The sequence below is a fragment of the Macrobrachium rosenbergii genome, chromosome 39 (assembly GCF_040412425.1).
Source record: "Macrobrachium rosenbergii isolate ZJJX-2024 chromosome 39, ASM4041242v1, whole genome shotgun sequence".
NCBI lineage: Eukaryota > Metazoa > Arthropoda > Malacostraca > Decapoda > Palaemonidae > Macrobrachium > Macrobrachium rosenbergii.
The window spans coordinates 1649865-1665329 of NC_089779.1; the positions used below are offsets into that span (position 1 = coordinate 1649865).

General features: G+C 40.9%; 2 protein-coding genes across 2 annotated transcripts in view; both read right to left on the minus strand.

The window, feature by feature from the left end:
• LOC136825630 (leukocyte receptor cluster member 8 homolog) overlaps positions 1–12120 on the minus strand; it is a 35127-nt gene extending 23007 nt beyond the window's left edge. The window contains exons 1-8 of the mRNA XM_067082241.1: positions 11948–12120; positions 9927–10162; positions 5882–7198; positions 5593–5710; positions 1856–2043; positions 1499–1714; positions 813–1266; positions 411–578 (exon numbers count right to left, since the gene is read on the minus strand). Of these exons, the coding sequence (XP_066938342.1) occupies positions 411–578; positions 813–1266; positions 1499–1714; positions 1856–2043; positions 5593–5710; positions 5882–6315 (1578 nt within the window). The 5' untranslated portion in view covers positions 6316–7198; positions 9927–10162; positions 11948–12120. The remainder of the gene's footprint in view (positions 1–410; positions 579–812; positions 1267–1498; positions 1715–1855; positions 2044–5592; positions 5711–5881; positions 7199–9926; positions 10163–11947) is intronic.
• Positions 6542–7237, minus strand: LOC136825591 (osteocalcin 2-like). The gene has a single exon (XM_067082175.1). The coding sequence runs from the start codon at positions 7235–7237 to the stop codon at positions 6542–6544; it is 696 nt and encodes a 231-aa protein (XP_066938276.1).
• Positions 12121–15465: the final 3345 nt, after the last annotated feature.

Genomic DNA, 15465 nt, shown 5'->3' on the forward strand with positions numbered 1-15465 from the left:
GTGGTTTGGGCAAGCACGGTCTATGTCTTTCAGTATTTAACATGTGCAACTGGAGAGTCCAAACATAAGGCTATTTATGCTTAATGACTTCAAAATGAACAACATTGATTGATACTAGAACAGGAAAGCACACACATTCCAAAAGGATTCAAAGAAAGGCAACCAAACCATTATTAGATTAACACTTACACTAACCTGATGTTATCATTGCACACATTCTCTCAATAATCTTCTTTACCTCTAATAGTGTCATACAGTACTAAGAAGTACATAATTTGTTTTTGGTCAGCTTACTTCATTCAGAACTCCTACTGTAAAGCTGAATGTGCTGAGTAAGAATTGTCTTTGCCCAAAATAACAAAACCATCTTATGCAACTTTAACTTTGCTTAGACCTTTGCCATATCTTACCTGTACAGTAAATGCATCTCTAATCCCTTGAACTGTGAGATCCTGTCGTAAGGACTTCAACTGGTTACAAGCATAGAAATAATCCTGGTTTCGGACCCATTGGCGTTTGATGTGCTCTAAAGACTTCTTCAAGGTATCTACAGTTCTTACAGTGTCTGGATCTGGAGCCTAGAAACAAAATATACGTGAAAATCTTTGAATAACAACATATAAAAAGATAAGATGAAAAAGAGTTAAATGGAAATTCTGTTTAAAAGTCAACGATATGCCAAACGGTACAGAATCAACAAGGCTAACATATGCAAGTTATGGTAACTATGGTGCTTGGGCACCTGTAAAAACAAGTTACAAAATAATGATAATTTCCTTTCAGACACTAAAAGGAAGAGAACACTTTCATACCGATGTCAGACGGAGATATTCTTTCTCAAGTGCAGTTGATGTTCCAACTATATGAATGGATGTCCAATCAATATCATCACCATCAACAGTGAAAGCAGCATTAACAGCCTCTGCAATATGCAACTGCTTTTTCTTCTTTGTGCCAAAAGCACTCTTAGCACCACCTAAAGAATTCCTGGGGCCACCAAAAGAATTCTTTGGACCACCAAAGCCTTCTGATCTTTGTTGGACACTCTCATCCTGTTGCAAGTCCAAGCCTCTTCCTCGACCCCTCCCTCGGCCACGGCCTCTTCCAGCAGAAAATTTGCCCCCTCTTTCAGCTGGCTGTGGCTTCTTGGGAGCACCCACTGCGCTGAAACGAGCTGCCCGTTTCTCTAAACGCTCAGTGGTGCGTAGATCAGCATCAAGGTGCATGAGGCCATGTTCCGAGTAAAAGTGGCAGTCGGGATCAGCCCTGAAAGATCAAGGACTGGCAATGTAGTAAATGAATTTTATATAACATAACAGTTCAAATTTCAAAGTGTTTGCTGAAATTCTTAAACATTAACATTTGGACCAAAAATCAGTGTCCAATGGTATAAAAATAAATGCTAACCCAAATAACACAAAAAAGCATATGGATACCATTTGCTAAAAATAATTATTGCGCATAAGTATACAATTAGAATTTTTTTTTTAAAACTTACTTAGGTTTTTTAATCTTCTTTGCAAATCCTTTGTCTTTCATGGATACAGGACTTCGACTTCTCTTTTTGGTGTCCAACTTTATAAAGCCATCGGCAGATTCATCCATTTCCTCCGACGACGACTGTTCTCGCCTGCTGTCGCGCTTTCCACGCCGATACGGCGGTGACCGAGACCGGGAACGTGGAGGGGATTCTATTTCTGATCTACTATAACCCCTTTTTGGAGAAAAGTTAAGAATACATGACATTACTGGATGGCAATGAGAAATGTTTTTAAATGGCAAATGTAGGATATTCTTTTGAAAGGATATTTACACTGATCAAGAAAAGGATAATATGAAAGTTCAATGGAATTACCTTACAACACGATTCTGTCCATAAGATGGTACTTCTGGTTTTTTATTCAGCCCCTTCTTGTCATGTTTCATTGGAGTGGCACTAAGGGTGAAACTGGTGTCATTTGTTGAATTCCAGTTACTCTTATTTTGGGATCCTGAGGTATCAGACTGACTGAAAACATTTGGCAGAGGCTCATCATCCCAGTTCTAGAAAAGAGAAAATTACATGACCACAACATAACACCTCAATTGAAGACAATTAACAGGTAGATACTAAATTTGCCTACACACACACACACACACAAAATATTCTAAACAGTACTGAACAACAAACGTATGGCAGAAATAATCAACTGCAGTTATGAAGTGGAGGACTACTACTAATACACACAAAATAAGTACAAGTAAATGCACAACCACTTATGTAACTGTCTAACCTTCAGTGTAAGTAAAGTAAGAATTCTGCTTCACTTAAATTTAGTAAGAATTCTGCTTCACTTAAATTTTGTATGTTCAAATGAGTGCAGTTGTGCGCGCAAACACAACTTGACATTAATATTATACCAGGATTTCTGGTTTAGAATACAGTATGCTTTTCTTGTGCGCTTGTATATGAATACAACAAACTGTATAATGATGCAATATTATTATACACTGACACTCTAAAGAACTTTTATTAGAGTTCTTTACTTGGATGCATTCAAGTCCTGAAAATAAAAATGTACTTTAGCTAATGGAATAAGCCGTAAGTACTGCACTGGACACAGCATATGCTGGAACAAATGGGACATATATATGCCTGTCTAACCTTGTAAATGTGGCTTCCTTTATTCCAGGGTAACCGACCCAAGAAGCCACACAGCACCTTTTTAACGCTCACATAAACATTTGGCATGTGTTTGTCTGTCTCATAAAGAGACCACCTCACATCAATGTGAACCTCTATGTCTAGCATAATTCACTGCACAGCATCACGGCTGAGCTAATCTACTGACAACACATTCATGTAAAAATGCTATTTTTACAATAAAAGTTTTATATATACTTACCAAGTAATTACATTGCTATAGTTTCCAACTCGCACAGCAGCTTAAACTCAAAATTCATGGTAGCACTTTGTTTAGTGTAGATAACTAGTCCCGTCCACTAACGGGAACAACAGGAACGACTTAGCAGACAACCTCATTCTGTTTGTGCCGTATGTCCATCAGAGGGGAGGAGGGTGGGCTCTGACTCTGTAATTACTTTCTGGTGACCTTGGCTTCAAGCCATCATTCTAGAGTAGGTCTTTTTCACAAGGAGACATGGTTTGTTCGTTCACCCTTGGATTTTAACCAAGAACAAGGACCTACCCTAGACCTGGATCCGTTCTTTCTCTTTTAAGTACTTAAAGGACATCTTTGGCTCTGAGGAAGAATAGAGCCCTTTGTCCAGTTGAAGTTTTCAGGTATTACCTCAGCATGGCCAGAAAAGGGGGGGGGCCATCCATAACCTACAGTGTTCTGGCAAGGACCCATTTTGATCTCTGACTAAGAGCACATTACCCTTCATCCTAAATGGATTTTATTTCTGAGACCTCTCTCAGATTAGATTCAGGAGAGCATTTTGCCTACTATAAGAAAGCTAAAGATGTTAGAGCAACTTCTACCTCATTAGCTTGCAGGAACAATATGTCCTTCACTTCCATTTTGCAATCAACATACTTGAAGTGTAATCGATCTTTTCTTCTCACTATTTTTAATGACAGTTAAAACAGTGTTAAAATTTGGCAGTACTTTGCGACCACCATTAGTAACTGGCATGGTATCATGGGAGGAAGCACAGCATTTTCTCGTACTATTTCTTCACCTTGAAATAAGGTGCCGGGTTTTGGGGAGCCGGGGCACAGTGTACCTGGAACACCCACCACTCTCAGGGGGCGGGTTGTGATTTTATTTCAGTGGCAGTATTCTCCTACAGTAGCTCTCTTAACTGGCATGGCGGTATAGCTGTGGAGCGCCTCTACTTAAGTGGGAGCTTTGCAGCGGAGTATTCCGATGGCTGGCAAAGCATCAAAAGGTGCCCTTGCCCTGGGCACAGTACCAATATAAAAAACAACCAGACAATACTGTCACCTGCACTGAAGCGTTTTAGTTTATAGGGTACAGGGTATAAATATACTTTATAGCAAAAACACGTGCTATGCATAAATAACTGGCCAAGAAAAACCTCAAAAGAGCTGCATAAGACAATGAAGAAGGTTCTTGATCCACTTACTCTTCATCTGAAGAAACTGGAGACAACTGAGGGTCTTGAGGACATTTAGATAATGCTGGAGCCTTTTGCAAAAAAACCATATCTGCCAATTGCCGCTTAATGGGCTCCAAGGAAGCTTCTGTAGTCTCTGCTGCAGAAGAGCTTAAAGGAAGAATGGAAGTCAGGCGTTTGTCAGCTGGTGCCGAGAATGAGGGAAACAATGGGCACTCGGAAGAGACCGCTGGTGCTGAGTGCTTGGATGAAGACACTGGGCGCCCAGAAGGTGAGTGGCACTTGAAAGAGGAGAGCTTCTTGGAGCTCTGGAGCCGGGGCGTCAAATACTGACGAGAGGTCAAGAGTTCATGAGAATAATACCATGGGCTAGGCCAGGTGCTGCAGGAGGATTGAAGACTGCGGGGCCAAGTGCGCAATTCCCGTGGAAAGCACCATCAGTACCTCTTCTTGGGGCAAGAACTGTCAGAGTCGGAGGACAACTCATGCACATTTACCAAGACGCCTTTCCAATGGCTGTCTGAAGTTGTAGCCTGAGTCGCAGGCCCGAATGAGGGGGCGACTACCCATAGGCAAACCTCACCGGGACCAAAGGTATGTCTTCTTGCAGGTTCTGGGGTGTGTGACAGTGACCTTCGTCTATGAGAGCCAGTGGGATGGGCAGCCACCTCATCCACTGGTACTACACTTTCACTTTTCGATTTCTCACTAAAAACCTTCTCCATAAGCACTTTGGCGGAAGCCCCTAATTCTGCCGTTTCAGCACTAGTGTTAGGAGTAGAATCAATGTTACGTGTCCTACTTGCTGCTCTAACTGCTGCCTTCCGCTTCCTATCCCTATCGAATTCATCAAGATGGGACTGCAAACCTTCCATTGCTTTTCACACCAGTCTTTACATTCACCATTCTCTTTTGAACGTGAACGTCTCCTACAACTAGAAAAAATCGTGTGGGGGTCGTAAGCAGATTTGGTCAGTCTAGTGTTACACCCCTACCGACAGTGCCTCACACTAAAGGAACTGGAATCAGACATAATGAATTCACAATTAAGTCACTACTAAGCTGATTATAAAACCCTAAGCTAATGCTAGTAATAGATGCTACGCAAAAGTAAGAATACTTCTAGATTGTGAGATACAACCCAAAGACCGATGAAAGAATTCAAAACAGCTGTTGCAAACCACTGATGTTAACTCGAGAGCCGGCAGAAGTAAATTGAGCTCTTTCGCTGGGTTGTTCCCTATCGTTCCTCGATAGTGGGAGGGGCTGTCGCCAACACAAAAACAATAGAAGCGCTGGCGCGACTTTTGAATTTTTGAGCTGCCACACAAGTGGAAACAATAGCAGTGTAATTACTTGTTAAGTTACCTATACTGTATGAAACTAATTTTTCCTTTGCACAAAACCATCATGACTACAAAAATTATATGTAGCTTGCAAGTTTTTTACATACACTGTTAGTAAGTCAAATAGAAGTACAAGTACTACTAATAAAATATGTAAGCATACCTTGGTCCACAAAGTGCCATTGTTTGCTGCTTGGGTTAACTTTCCTTTTAAACAAATCTCAACTTGATCCTTGTCTAACTCTGTTACACAACGAGCAAAGCAGCGACCAACATAAGATCTGAAAAGAAAGGAATAATGCATGGGATAAATAAAAGCTGTACTTACGGCAGGGAATTTTTGCCAGTTCACTACATCTCAGGTTTAACAATATCATTCAGGCAAAGACGCCTGACACTGCAAACACAATTAAATGCCAATTCTCAAGATCTAGAGCAACAATGACACCTACTTGAGTGATTCAGGCCAATCACCTCCAGCTGCATCGGGAGCTCCCCTTTCCTTGGATGGCTTGGATCCCTTGGAATCTTGCTTTTTAGCTCCTTGACTGTCTGTGCGTTCTGCCCTGTCCGAAGTTCTACCTTTGTACGACGATGAACCGTCAGATCTTTTGTACGAGGAGGAGTTGTCATAACCCTTGTGTTGACTACCTTTGTAGGATGATCCGCTCTCAGACCCCTTATACTGCCCACCCTTGTATGAACTTTCATTACTTTTATAATAGGGGCTTTCAGCATTCTTATAGGGACTATCAGAGCTTTTGTAGGAGGAACCTCCAGAACTTTTGTAACTCGAACTGTCATTCTTATATGGTGTACCATCGTAATTTTCCTTCCCTTCAAAGCCTTGACCGTAACGATGATTAGACCAAGGATTGCCAGACATGGTATTCCCTTTTCCTTTGCTAGAACTGTTGCTGTTACTATTGTACTTTTGTTTGCTGCCCCTGTTTGAACCATCATCTTCATACTGATTGCGAGGCTGCTGTTGATAATGCGGTGGTGGTGACTGACGGTGCTGACCAGATGCTTGTTTGGATCTTTGGTTGGTTGAATGGTGGTGATGACTCCCAGGAGACTGCTGATACTGACCAGGCGGTGGTTGATTAAAGTTAGGGGTGGCTGACTAAAGTTAGGGGTTGACTGAAGTTAGGAGGGGGCTGGCTAAAATCAGGTGGTGGGAGAGCTAGGTCTGGGGTCTGTTGAGGGGTCTGACCTTGTAATGTACTATATCCAGCAGTTTTCTTGTTTTGAGGACTAAACTTAACTGGGGATCCAGACGACGAACTTGAGTTGTTAGCATCTGTAGTTTCAGAAGTGGCAGTGTGATTGTACGCAGCCACATTTGGCATGGGTGGAGGACCACTTGGGCCATACCAACCACCATAAACAGGATAATGATACTGGGAGTAATATGCAGCGTAATCAGCAGCTGTGTAATCAGGGGTAGGATACGCCTGAGCCGCAGCAGCTGCACTTTCAGCAGTTTGACTCTGCTCCTCTGAAGATTTCTTTTGACTGCTCGATTCCTTCTTGGAAGAACTTGACTCCTTCTTTGAAGAGCTCGATTCTTTTTTCTCGGAAGAGCTGGATTTCTTCGAACTCTTATCCTTACTCTTCTTTTCTGAGGACGAGGACTTCTTTTCTGAGGAGGATTTACTCCCTTTCTCATCACTCTTACTTTTTTCTTTGCTCTCTGAACCTTCTTCAGCGGGTGGAGGTGGAGGAGGCGGGGGCGTCCCCATGCCAGGATAAGGCCATGCAGCGGGCTGTTGATTGAAAAAGAATTCGGTAATTATTTTTGTCATGACAGCACATAACATTCAAACATTCTAAATCATCTGGTATAAAAACACACACATTTCCACATGCAAATTCCTTAAAAATATGCGCACATTTATACTTCAACATCCGACTATTAAATACAGCCCTTCAAAAGGCAACAGGCCTTTCACTTGGGCTAATAATTTTTTAAATATTATGTAGCATAAAATACATACAATAGCCTTACTACTCACTATTCTCTTGACACCTATTAAAACCCCATAAAAATCTGCAACTTCATATTCTAATGTACATCAATAAAATGAAATTCAATGCTATAAACTCCCAACTCAACATCCCACACAAAAAATCCTCCAAGTCAATGTCAGTTCACAGCCCGGTCTAGACTTATCACAGGTGAAACTGACCGAAAGGAAAGATGACAATGTAACTGAAAGCAAAAATTCCTACTCAAAACAGAAGCTAATAACACATGAGGCGTGCCACAATAAAAATATGCTTACCATAATAAGAACTTTAAATATCAGTAAATCATTATTTTATCAAGGTGCTACCAAAGGAAACCTCAAAATGAAAGCCAAAATACACTGCATACACCCATTCAAACACATGACGATCAAAACTGTTTTAAACTGTGAAACAAGTAGTTGTAGAAACCAACTTGTCATAAAAGAGACTTTTACTAAGCAGGATGAATCCATGTGATAAAACAAAACGTCCCAGATACAACAATTCCAATGTGCATCCTCAACCAACCCTATTACATCTTGAGGTATTTCATGGCACACATTAAAAAGTGTTAACCACTATCTAACAGATCATGAATGGGAGCCTATGATGAATGGGTTTTATAAAAAGTTAATTTCTAATATAAATAACGGTTGCTACCATAAACCAGTTCAAATACCATTTAAGAGGAGCAAGAGAAGAATCTTCTTGGGTCGAAGAATGCGCTAGTGAATGAGGCATAACCAGAGTCGAGTCAGCGAGCGGTGTCATCTGACACCCCGAGGTTGGTGCCAAGCGCTTGGTCGAACGAGACTGCTTTACAGGAGCCATCCTAGCACATTCAGGAGACAAAGGTTCTTCAGGGGCAAGACAGGGTCTTGAAGAAGGTCGACTAATAGATTCTTCCAGACGTTTCGCAGTCAAGAACTGGCGATCCAAATAAGAGATGGACTCCAGACTGTTCCAGGCCAATGGAGTCGGACAAGCAGAAGATGTAGGAGGAGGCACCACGAAACTGCAGGAGGACTGAGGACTTACACTAGCCTCCTTGTATTTCTTGACAGGAGGAGGGGAGCTGTCTGCCGCAAAGGAGAGGCTCTTCAAATGTCGAGAGGTGGAAGGTCTACACCACTGACACCTCGTGTCCAGCAAAGAGCCTTCCAAAACCGACAACAGACGACGAACACTGAACGAGACACCTCCCTTGGACCTCCGGTATGTCTTCTCCCCGCTGCAGGACAGGAACCTTCGTCTAGGAGCACCAGTGGGACAGGCAGCCACCTCCTCAACACTTTACACTGCACTAACATTTTGTACATTGCCTCTTTCCATACAGGATCTAAAAGAAGAACCCAACCCCATCTCTGTGTTGGCTAAAAACTCTAACTTTTTGTTGAACTCTTATTCCAGACTGGCAATGGTGTCACGATCGGGAGCATGGGAACCTAAACAGGAGTACACAGAACAGGAGTGGAAGGGCTACGGATAGGTGACGAAACAGGAATCTTCGGAGAAGAGACAGAATTATCTTCTACAAGGTCTGCTGCTTTTACAGGTTCTAAGCTGGCTTTGTTTCCGGGCCTAACAGTCGCCTTCCTCTCCTGTCTTTATCCATTTTGTCTTGATGAGACCTAAAGACTTTCCACGTTTATCGTCCCAATCTTTACATTCTAAACATGCTAACCTAGTCTTGCAACCTTCAATGGAACACCTAACACTTGAGGAGCTAGAGTCAGACATCCTAAATTCAGTTATATAATTTAACCAAGGCTAACCGACTAAGATTTGTGCGCTACAATGAAACTTGGTGAAGTGGCCACAATGAACCACCGATCTTACTCAGGAGCCGGCAGAAAATGAAATGAAGCTCTCAGCCTGGTTGTTCCTCACAGTCCCCGATAGTGGGCAGGGCATGTGCCTACACCAAAACAAATGCTGGCGTTACCGCGAAATTTGAATTTTTAGGCTGCCATATGTAGGAAGCTCATATCTATGCAATTACTTGGTAAGTTACTTACATGAAATTTTTAACTGATGAACAAATTGTCCCTTTCATGGGAAACTCAGTTATGAGAAATTACAATCCAAAGAAACCTAAGAAGTAGGGATATAAGATCTTTGTTCAGTTAGGTACTGAGGGTTTACTGTATCTGACAACTCTACGATTTTACAAGAAAGATAGGCCCTGTCTTAGGTCAACCAGATCTGATCTCGTTCAGCCAACACTAAAACGAGCATGGCATACAGTATACTTTTGCAACAGGTTCAGCAGCCCCCTTCTGCAAATTACACTAGGAAAAAGTTGGGACATGGTGCAAGTATCGTTCACGTTCAAGCTGAAAGCATTTACTCTTAACCTCTCTGCTACACTTGTTACTTACAGATAATATAAAGCATTTACTCTTAACCAATGAAGATTTACAAGAGCCGATAACACTACCACGATTAGCCTAGATGAACAAATTTCCTCGCCAAACAACTTACATAGCCTGTGTAACCTGGATACGCCGTGGCCCCGGGAGCATATGCTGGCCACCCCTGAGGAGCCGACGCACCTGGTGTACCATACGGAGCCCCGTAGCCTGGATAAGCGCCGGGAGGAGGGAACCACTGTGGTTGAGCAGAAGCTGCTGCTGTGGCACCTGACGGAGCCTGAGCAGCAACACTTGCCCAAGTGCTGGTTCCGTGCGATGCACTACTCATTGCAATAACTAAATAACCTGCGAAAAGAAGAAATATATCAGTGAAACGGATCAGTGACATTACACAATTTAGCTATACTGAAAAAAACCACTACAGCTTGTCAGTATCCTGTACAGGTAGTCCTCGGTTATTGGAGGGGGTTCGGTTCTGGGGGTGTGATGATAACCGAAAATCGCCACTAACCGAAAACCGGTGATTTCTGGCGATTTTCGGGCTTATCGGCACCGAAAAGTGGTGATTTTCGGGCTTATCGGCACCGAAAAGTGCTGCTTTTCAGTTATCGGCACCTCTATTAGGTATGTATTGGCGCCAATACTAAATTATCGGCGCCGATAAGCGGAAATTGGCAATTTTCGGCGCCGATAACTGCCGATTTTCGTTGCTAGACAAGCGCCATAAAACCGGATCGTCATTAACCACGGCCGCCATTAACCGGGGACTGCCTGTACTGTTAAGTAAAAATAAGGGGGAGTATCAAAATTAAATAATATTGTTTAATTTTCTTAAGAGTGGAAAATTGCTTCCTTCGTATTCATAAGCTGAAAATAAATCAATTTTAGACATGTACCCAACACACTAATTTTCATAAAACAGTGACCACTGGAGTCAGGGGGACGATACCTTTTGCGCACTCAAGTGGAACCCGGAAAAGGCCTGGCAGTTATGCACTGGTGCCATATGTACAAAGAATGTCAAATCAATTCTAAGTTGGTGCTCTTAAGGGGAGCACCACTGTCAAAAGGCCCCATTGTAAAGTAGGTGCGCGTTGCTACCTTATGACCGAAGGGATCCGCTCTTGTAAAGCAAGTAAAATAACATGGAAAAACATCAATTGCCACAGTCTAGCTCCGCTGCACACTATTCGAAGCGTTCGTAAACGTGAAACAAAACATTACCATTTCCGCTTATCTGCATCTTTAAAGATTTCTGGCAAGCTCGTACGTTCTGGCAAGAGGTAATTACTTTAAATTTTTGTTCAGCAGGTAGAGTTGTACGCAAAACCGTCAACTGCCATAGCCTAAGCTCACCGCGGACAGCCGGCTTAGATCTACCACAAACCATATTTTTTTCCCACGGCTTAATCTTATGGTCTGGCTTGGTGGGCCGCCCTAAAAATCAGGTTTCCTTATAAGGGTACGTCCTGAGGTGATGTAAATGGTTAAGGAGCCTGACCTAAACAGATCTTCCCTTTCTAGCCTGACTTAGGGCGCTGCGCCCTGACCTGGCTGGGGGCGGGGGAGGCCTTGGACCCATGGACCCCACAAATAGCCTAGCCTAGGCCTAACGGTAAAATTTGATAAGTCGCCAATATAAAATGCCACGTAACCCAGGGGCGACTGGGCTACGGGGGGCTTCGCCCCACCCACCTGCCCCCACCCCCTCACCACTGAATACCTGATAAACTAAGCTACAGATCAGCAGGGTCAAATTTCGGGGAGACACCAACGTCTCACCCTGTCTCCCTACCCTTGGGGTACGTGTGTCTAAACTCAGTGCCCCGAGGGCCTTCCCCTACCGAACACCGTCGGAATACTCCGACGGGTTTGGCCCATTCACGGCTTAACCAACTTCGCCTTTACACGAACATATAACCAGCCAACGGCGATAATCTCCCATACATTGATTTCATAGCATAATTTAATAGTAATTTGACTACAGATATAAACAAAGGAAAAGAGTGTTCGGGGCACGGCGGCCCCCACCAACACCAGGTGGTGTAAACAAATTGCCAGGACCCCGAACTATTTCGGCCGATATTAACAAAACGCAAAGCAATAAATCGTCCTATTGCTCATATTTACCTCAGGTGGATAATCTCCCGCACCGCTTGACACTCCTTGTGTAAATCGACTTGTAAATGGCGGTGTAAATTAGCTAAATAGAGTAACTTCGACGGCGGACGGTTTGGGAAAATGGCGACCGCGACTCACTTGCTTACATGACGTGCAGTGTTGCCAGATGCCGAGAACGGCTCGAACTCTCTCCAGGAGCAATTTGCAGACGACTCTCCGCGTTGAATTGCAACAAAAATCTTGACAAGTTTAATTGGTTTGTTTCTGTTGTTTTCTGGGAGGTATTTTCCAGGGCTGCGATGTGAATTCTTCTGGAAATTCAAAGTATTTATTATATTAGAAGGTATTTATCCATAACATTTAAAACAAAACTGTGAATGGTTGAATGAGTGGAATTTAATTCTAAGAGACGTTTATGGAAACTGTGTTCAAGTTTTACTTTTTTTTAACACATGCCGTTATATACATATATTATATATATAATCAATGCAGCACGAAGGGACGCGTGCTTGAGAATATTATAAAATCCACGTCAGAGGGTGAGTGCAGACCGGGACTTTGAACAAGTACTTTCGTAGTTTACATTTTCGAGTTCACAATTGAACCTCAAAGTAGGATAAACTACGAAAGTACTTGTTCAAAGTCTTGGTTTTCACTCACCTTCTGACGTGGGATTTTATTATATATATATATACGCATAAACATTATATATATGTAATAAATACACATAGGCCTACATATGTGTATATGTATATGTATATATATATATATATATATATATATATATATATATATATATATATATATATATATATATATATATGCATGTAGGTTTCAAATACAGACTTCAAATGAGGGGTTCAGGCAAATGTAGGAAACAAATTAATGTCTGTAAATAGTAGAACTCCCCAGACATTAGCGTCAGTCAATGAACTCGGTGCCTAAATTTGACAGACTGTCAGGGTACTCCACTATCTGGCATCACTGTACGGCCGAGCAAAATAAACAAGTGAGTTATGACAGGGAACAACATGATTATATACGTAAATTCACTGGGGACTTTTTTTAATTAACGCAGTTATTTAATAATGAAAATTAGAACCTCTACGTATTTGGAAACCTTCCACGAATTTGAAAGTGTAGAATAAACCACGAAAGTACTTGTTCAAAGTCCAGTTGTCACTCACCTTCTGACGTGATTTTTAATATATATATATATATATATATATATATATATATATATATATATATATATATATATATATATATATATATATATATATATGCAGAGTTTCAAATACAGACTTCAAATGCGGGGTTCAAGCAAATGTAAACAGCTGTCTGTTAATAGTAGAATTCCCCAGACATTAGTATCAATCAATGAACTCGGTGCCTAAATTTGACCATGTGGCATCACCGTGGCCGAGCACAATAAACAAGTGAGCTATGGCAGGGAAAGACTTTTTTTTTTTTAATTAACGCAGTTACTTAATAATCAAAATTAGAACCTCTACGTATTTAGAAACCTTCCACGTATTTGCTATCTCAGTTTATTTCTGGAGTCAATCTAAATTTTACTGAATACAGTATAACATTCGTCATCTTCCAAGTTTATTTGGAAAACAAGTGCATTAGCCTTCATTTTAGACTCTTCCCTGTTGCTTGGACTATATAGTTGTCTTGAGTGACGTGTGCTTGTAATTCATGCCCACACTATATCCCTAATTAACGATGTTCTTCCTTCAGCGCGGTGAGCAGTAGGCATAATATTATTTTCAGTCTTCATTGTTACAATTCTCTTGAAACAATTTCACCTTTGATTAGCCTGGCCTCTTTTTCATCCAAGTGTATCAGAGGATAATGAAGATAGCGTCTTACAATATTTAGGAAGGGAATTATATATATATATATATATATATATATATATATATATATATATATATATATATATATATATATATATAAGTGGTCGGTATGTATATTGCTGGTCTTTTTGACCCTGGTAATTTCACTCCCGGTAAATTGAGCTCCGGTTTCTACGACACACAAAACAAACAAATACCTTATTTAGGAAGCATACTTTTCTAAATAGTTTAGGGTAATTACCTTATTTCGGAAATGGAAATTACATAATTTGATTGTTTATTCAAGTATATCAGTAACATTTGGTAGTTGAGGCCGAGTTCCTGGCGGCATAAAGACATTTGTTATAACCACGTCTCGTACCATTCCGAGCACCCGTGGAGGAAGGAAACTCGCAGGTGACTTAAATTGCATTTACGAACGACAGAAAACAAACGTTGGTCGAAAAAAAAATATATTAGAAGCGTGAAGTGAAGAGCTGCAAAGCATGCCCGTTAATGTAGGCCTATGTAGGCGTGCTTTACAACTGTTCACTTCAAACTTCCAATAATTTTTTTTTTTATTCCACCAGCGTTGTTTTCTGTCGTTCGTAAATGTATTTTAAGTCTTTATACCGCCACCACAGTGCTAGTTTCGGCTGAGTAACCGTAAGTGTTTCGATTGCAGCTTAGTAGTATTCAGCTGTGGATGTGTACGTAGTGGCCCCCACCTTCTCATTTTCAATTCCCTTTGAAGCGGGAACCCATTGTACTCCCCCCCCCCCGGGAAATTCCCCGTCATTTGCTTTTGCCTGATTATACCAGAATTACGCTACCATTCTTCTGGTGTGTTTTCTTTTGGAAATATAATGAATTAAGTTAAACCCCAGAGTTTATCTAATCACTCCCCTCTTGAAGTAGGCCTTCAGCCGTATTTTGTTGTGTATAATTTTAGCTGTCCTCAAGGCCCGAGTCCAGATTTTTGTGGTAATTGAGGTAAGTTGAGTATCATCCTAGTATACCCCTTTAATCTAGCAAGGCCCCAGCTTTCAAATTGCAACTAATATATATATATATATATATATATATATATAAATATATATATATATGATATATATATATGTGTGTGTATTGGTTAATTGTCGAAGGCTAATAAAGAAATTGACCATCCGGGATAATCTGGTCACAAAATGAAACAACATACTTACCGTTAAGAACTTTGGAAAGGGTGACTACAACTTTCCGAACGTGTACAAATTTTAATTTTAATCTTTGTCTATATTTATGAACAACCTTTATAATATTGTTGATAAATATAGGAAAAGAGTTAAAAATTCAGGTTTATAAACTTTTGGAAAATGATATACTTCATAATGCTAAGTATGTTGTTTCAGTTTGTTACAAGATTATCCTAGATGATAACTTTCTTTATTGTCGAATCTTGTTTTTGTTCATTTTTCTTTACTTTTTACGATTCTTTCTACATTATCCGGGATAATTATCCTGGATAATCTCTTTCTTTATTGTCGAATCTTGTTTTTGTTCATTTTTCTTTACTTTTTACGATTCTTTCTACATTATCCGGGATAATTATCCTGGATAATCTCTTTCTTTATCACCCTACGACAATTAACCATCTATTGTTTTTGTTCTTCCTTGTGTTAATCAGTTACCATTCTCCCAACG

Excerpts from the sequence above, each read along its gene's own strand:
- LOC136825591 (XM_067082175.1), bottom strand. The coding sequence starts at position 7,237 with ATGACAAAAATAATTACCGAATTCTTTTTCAATCAACAGCCCGCTGCA.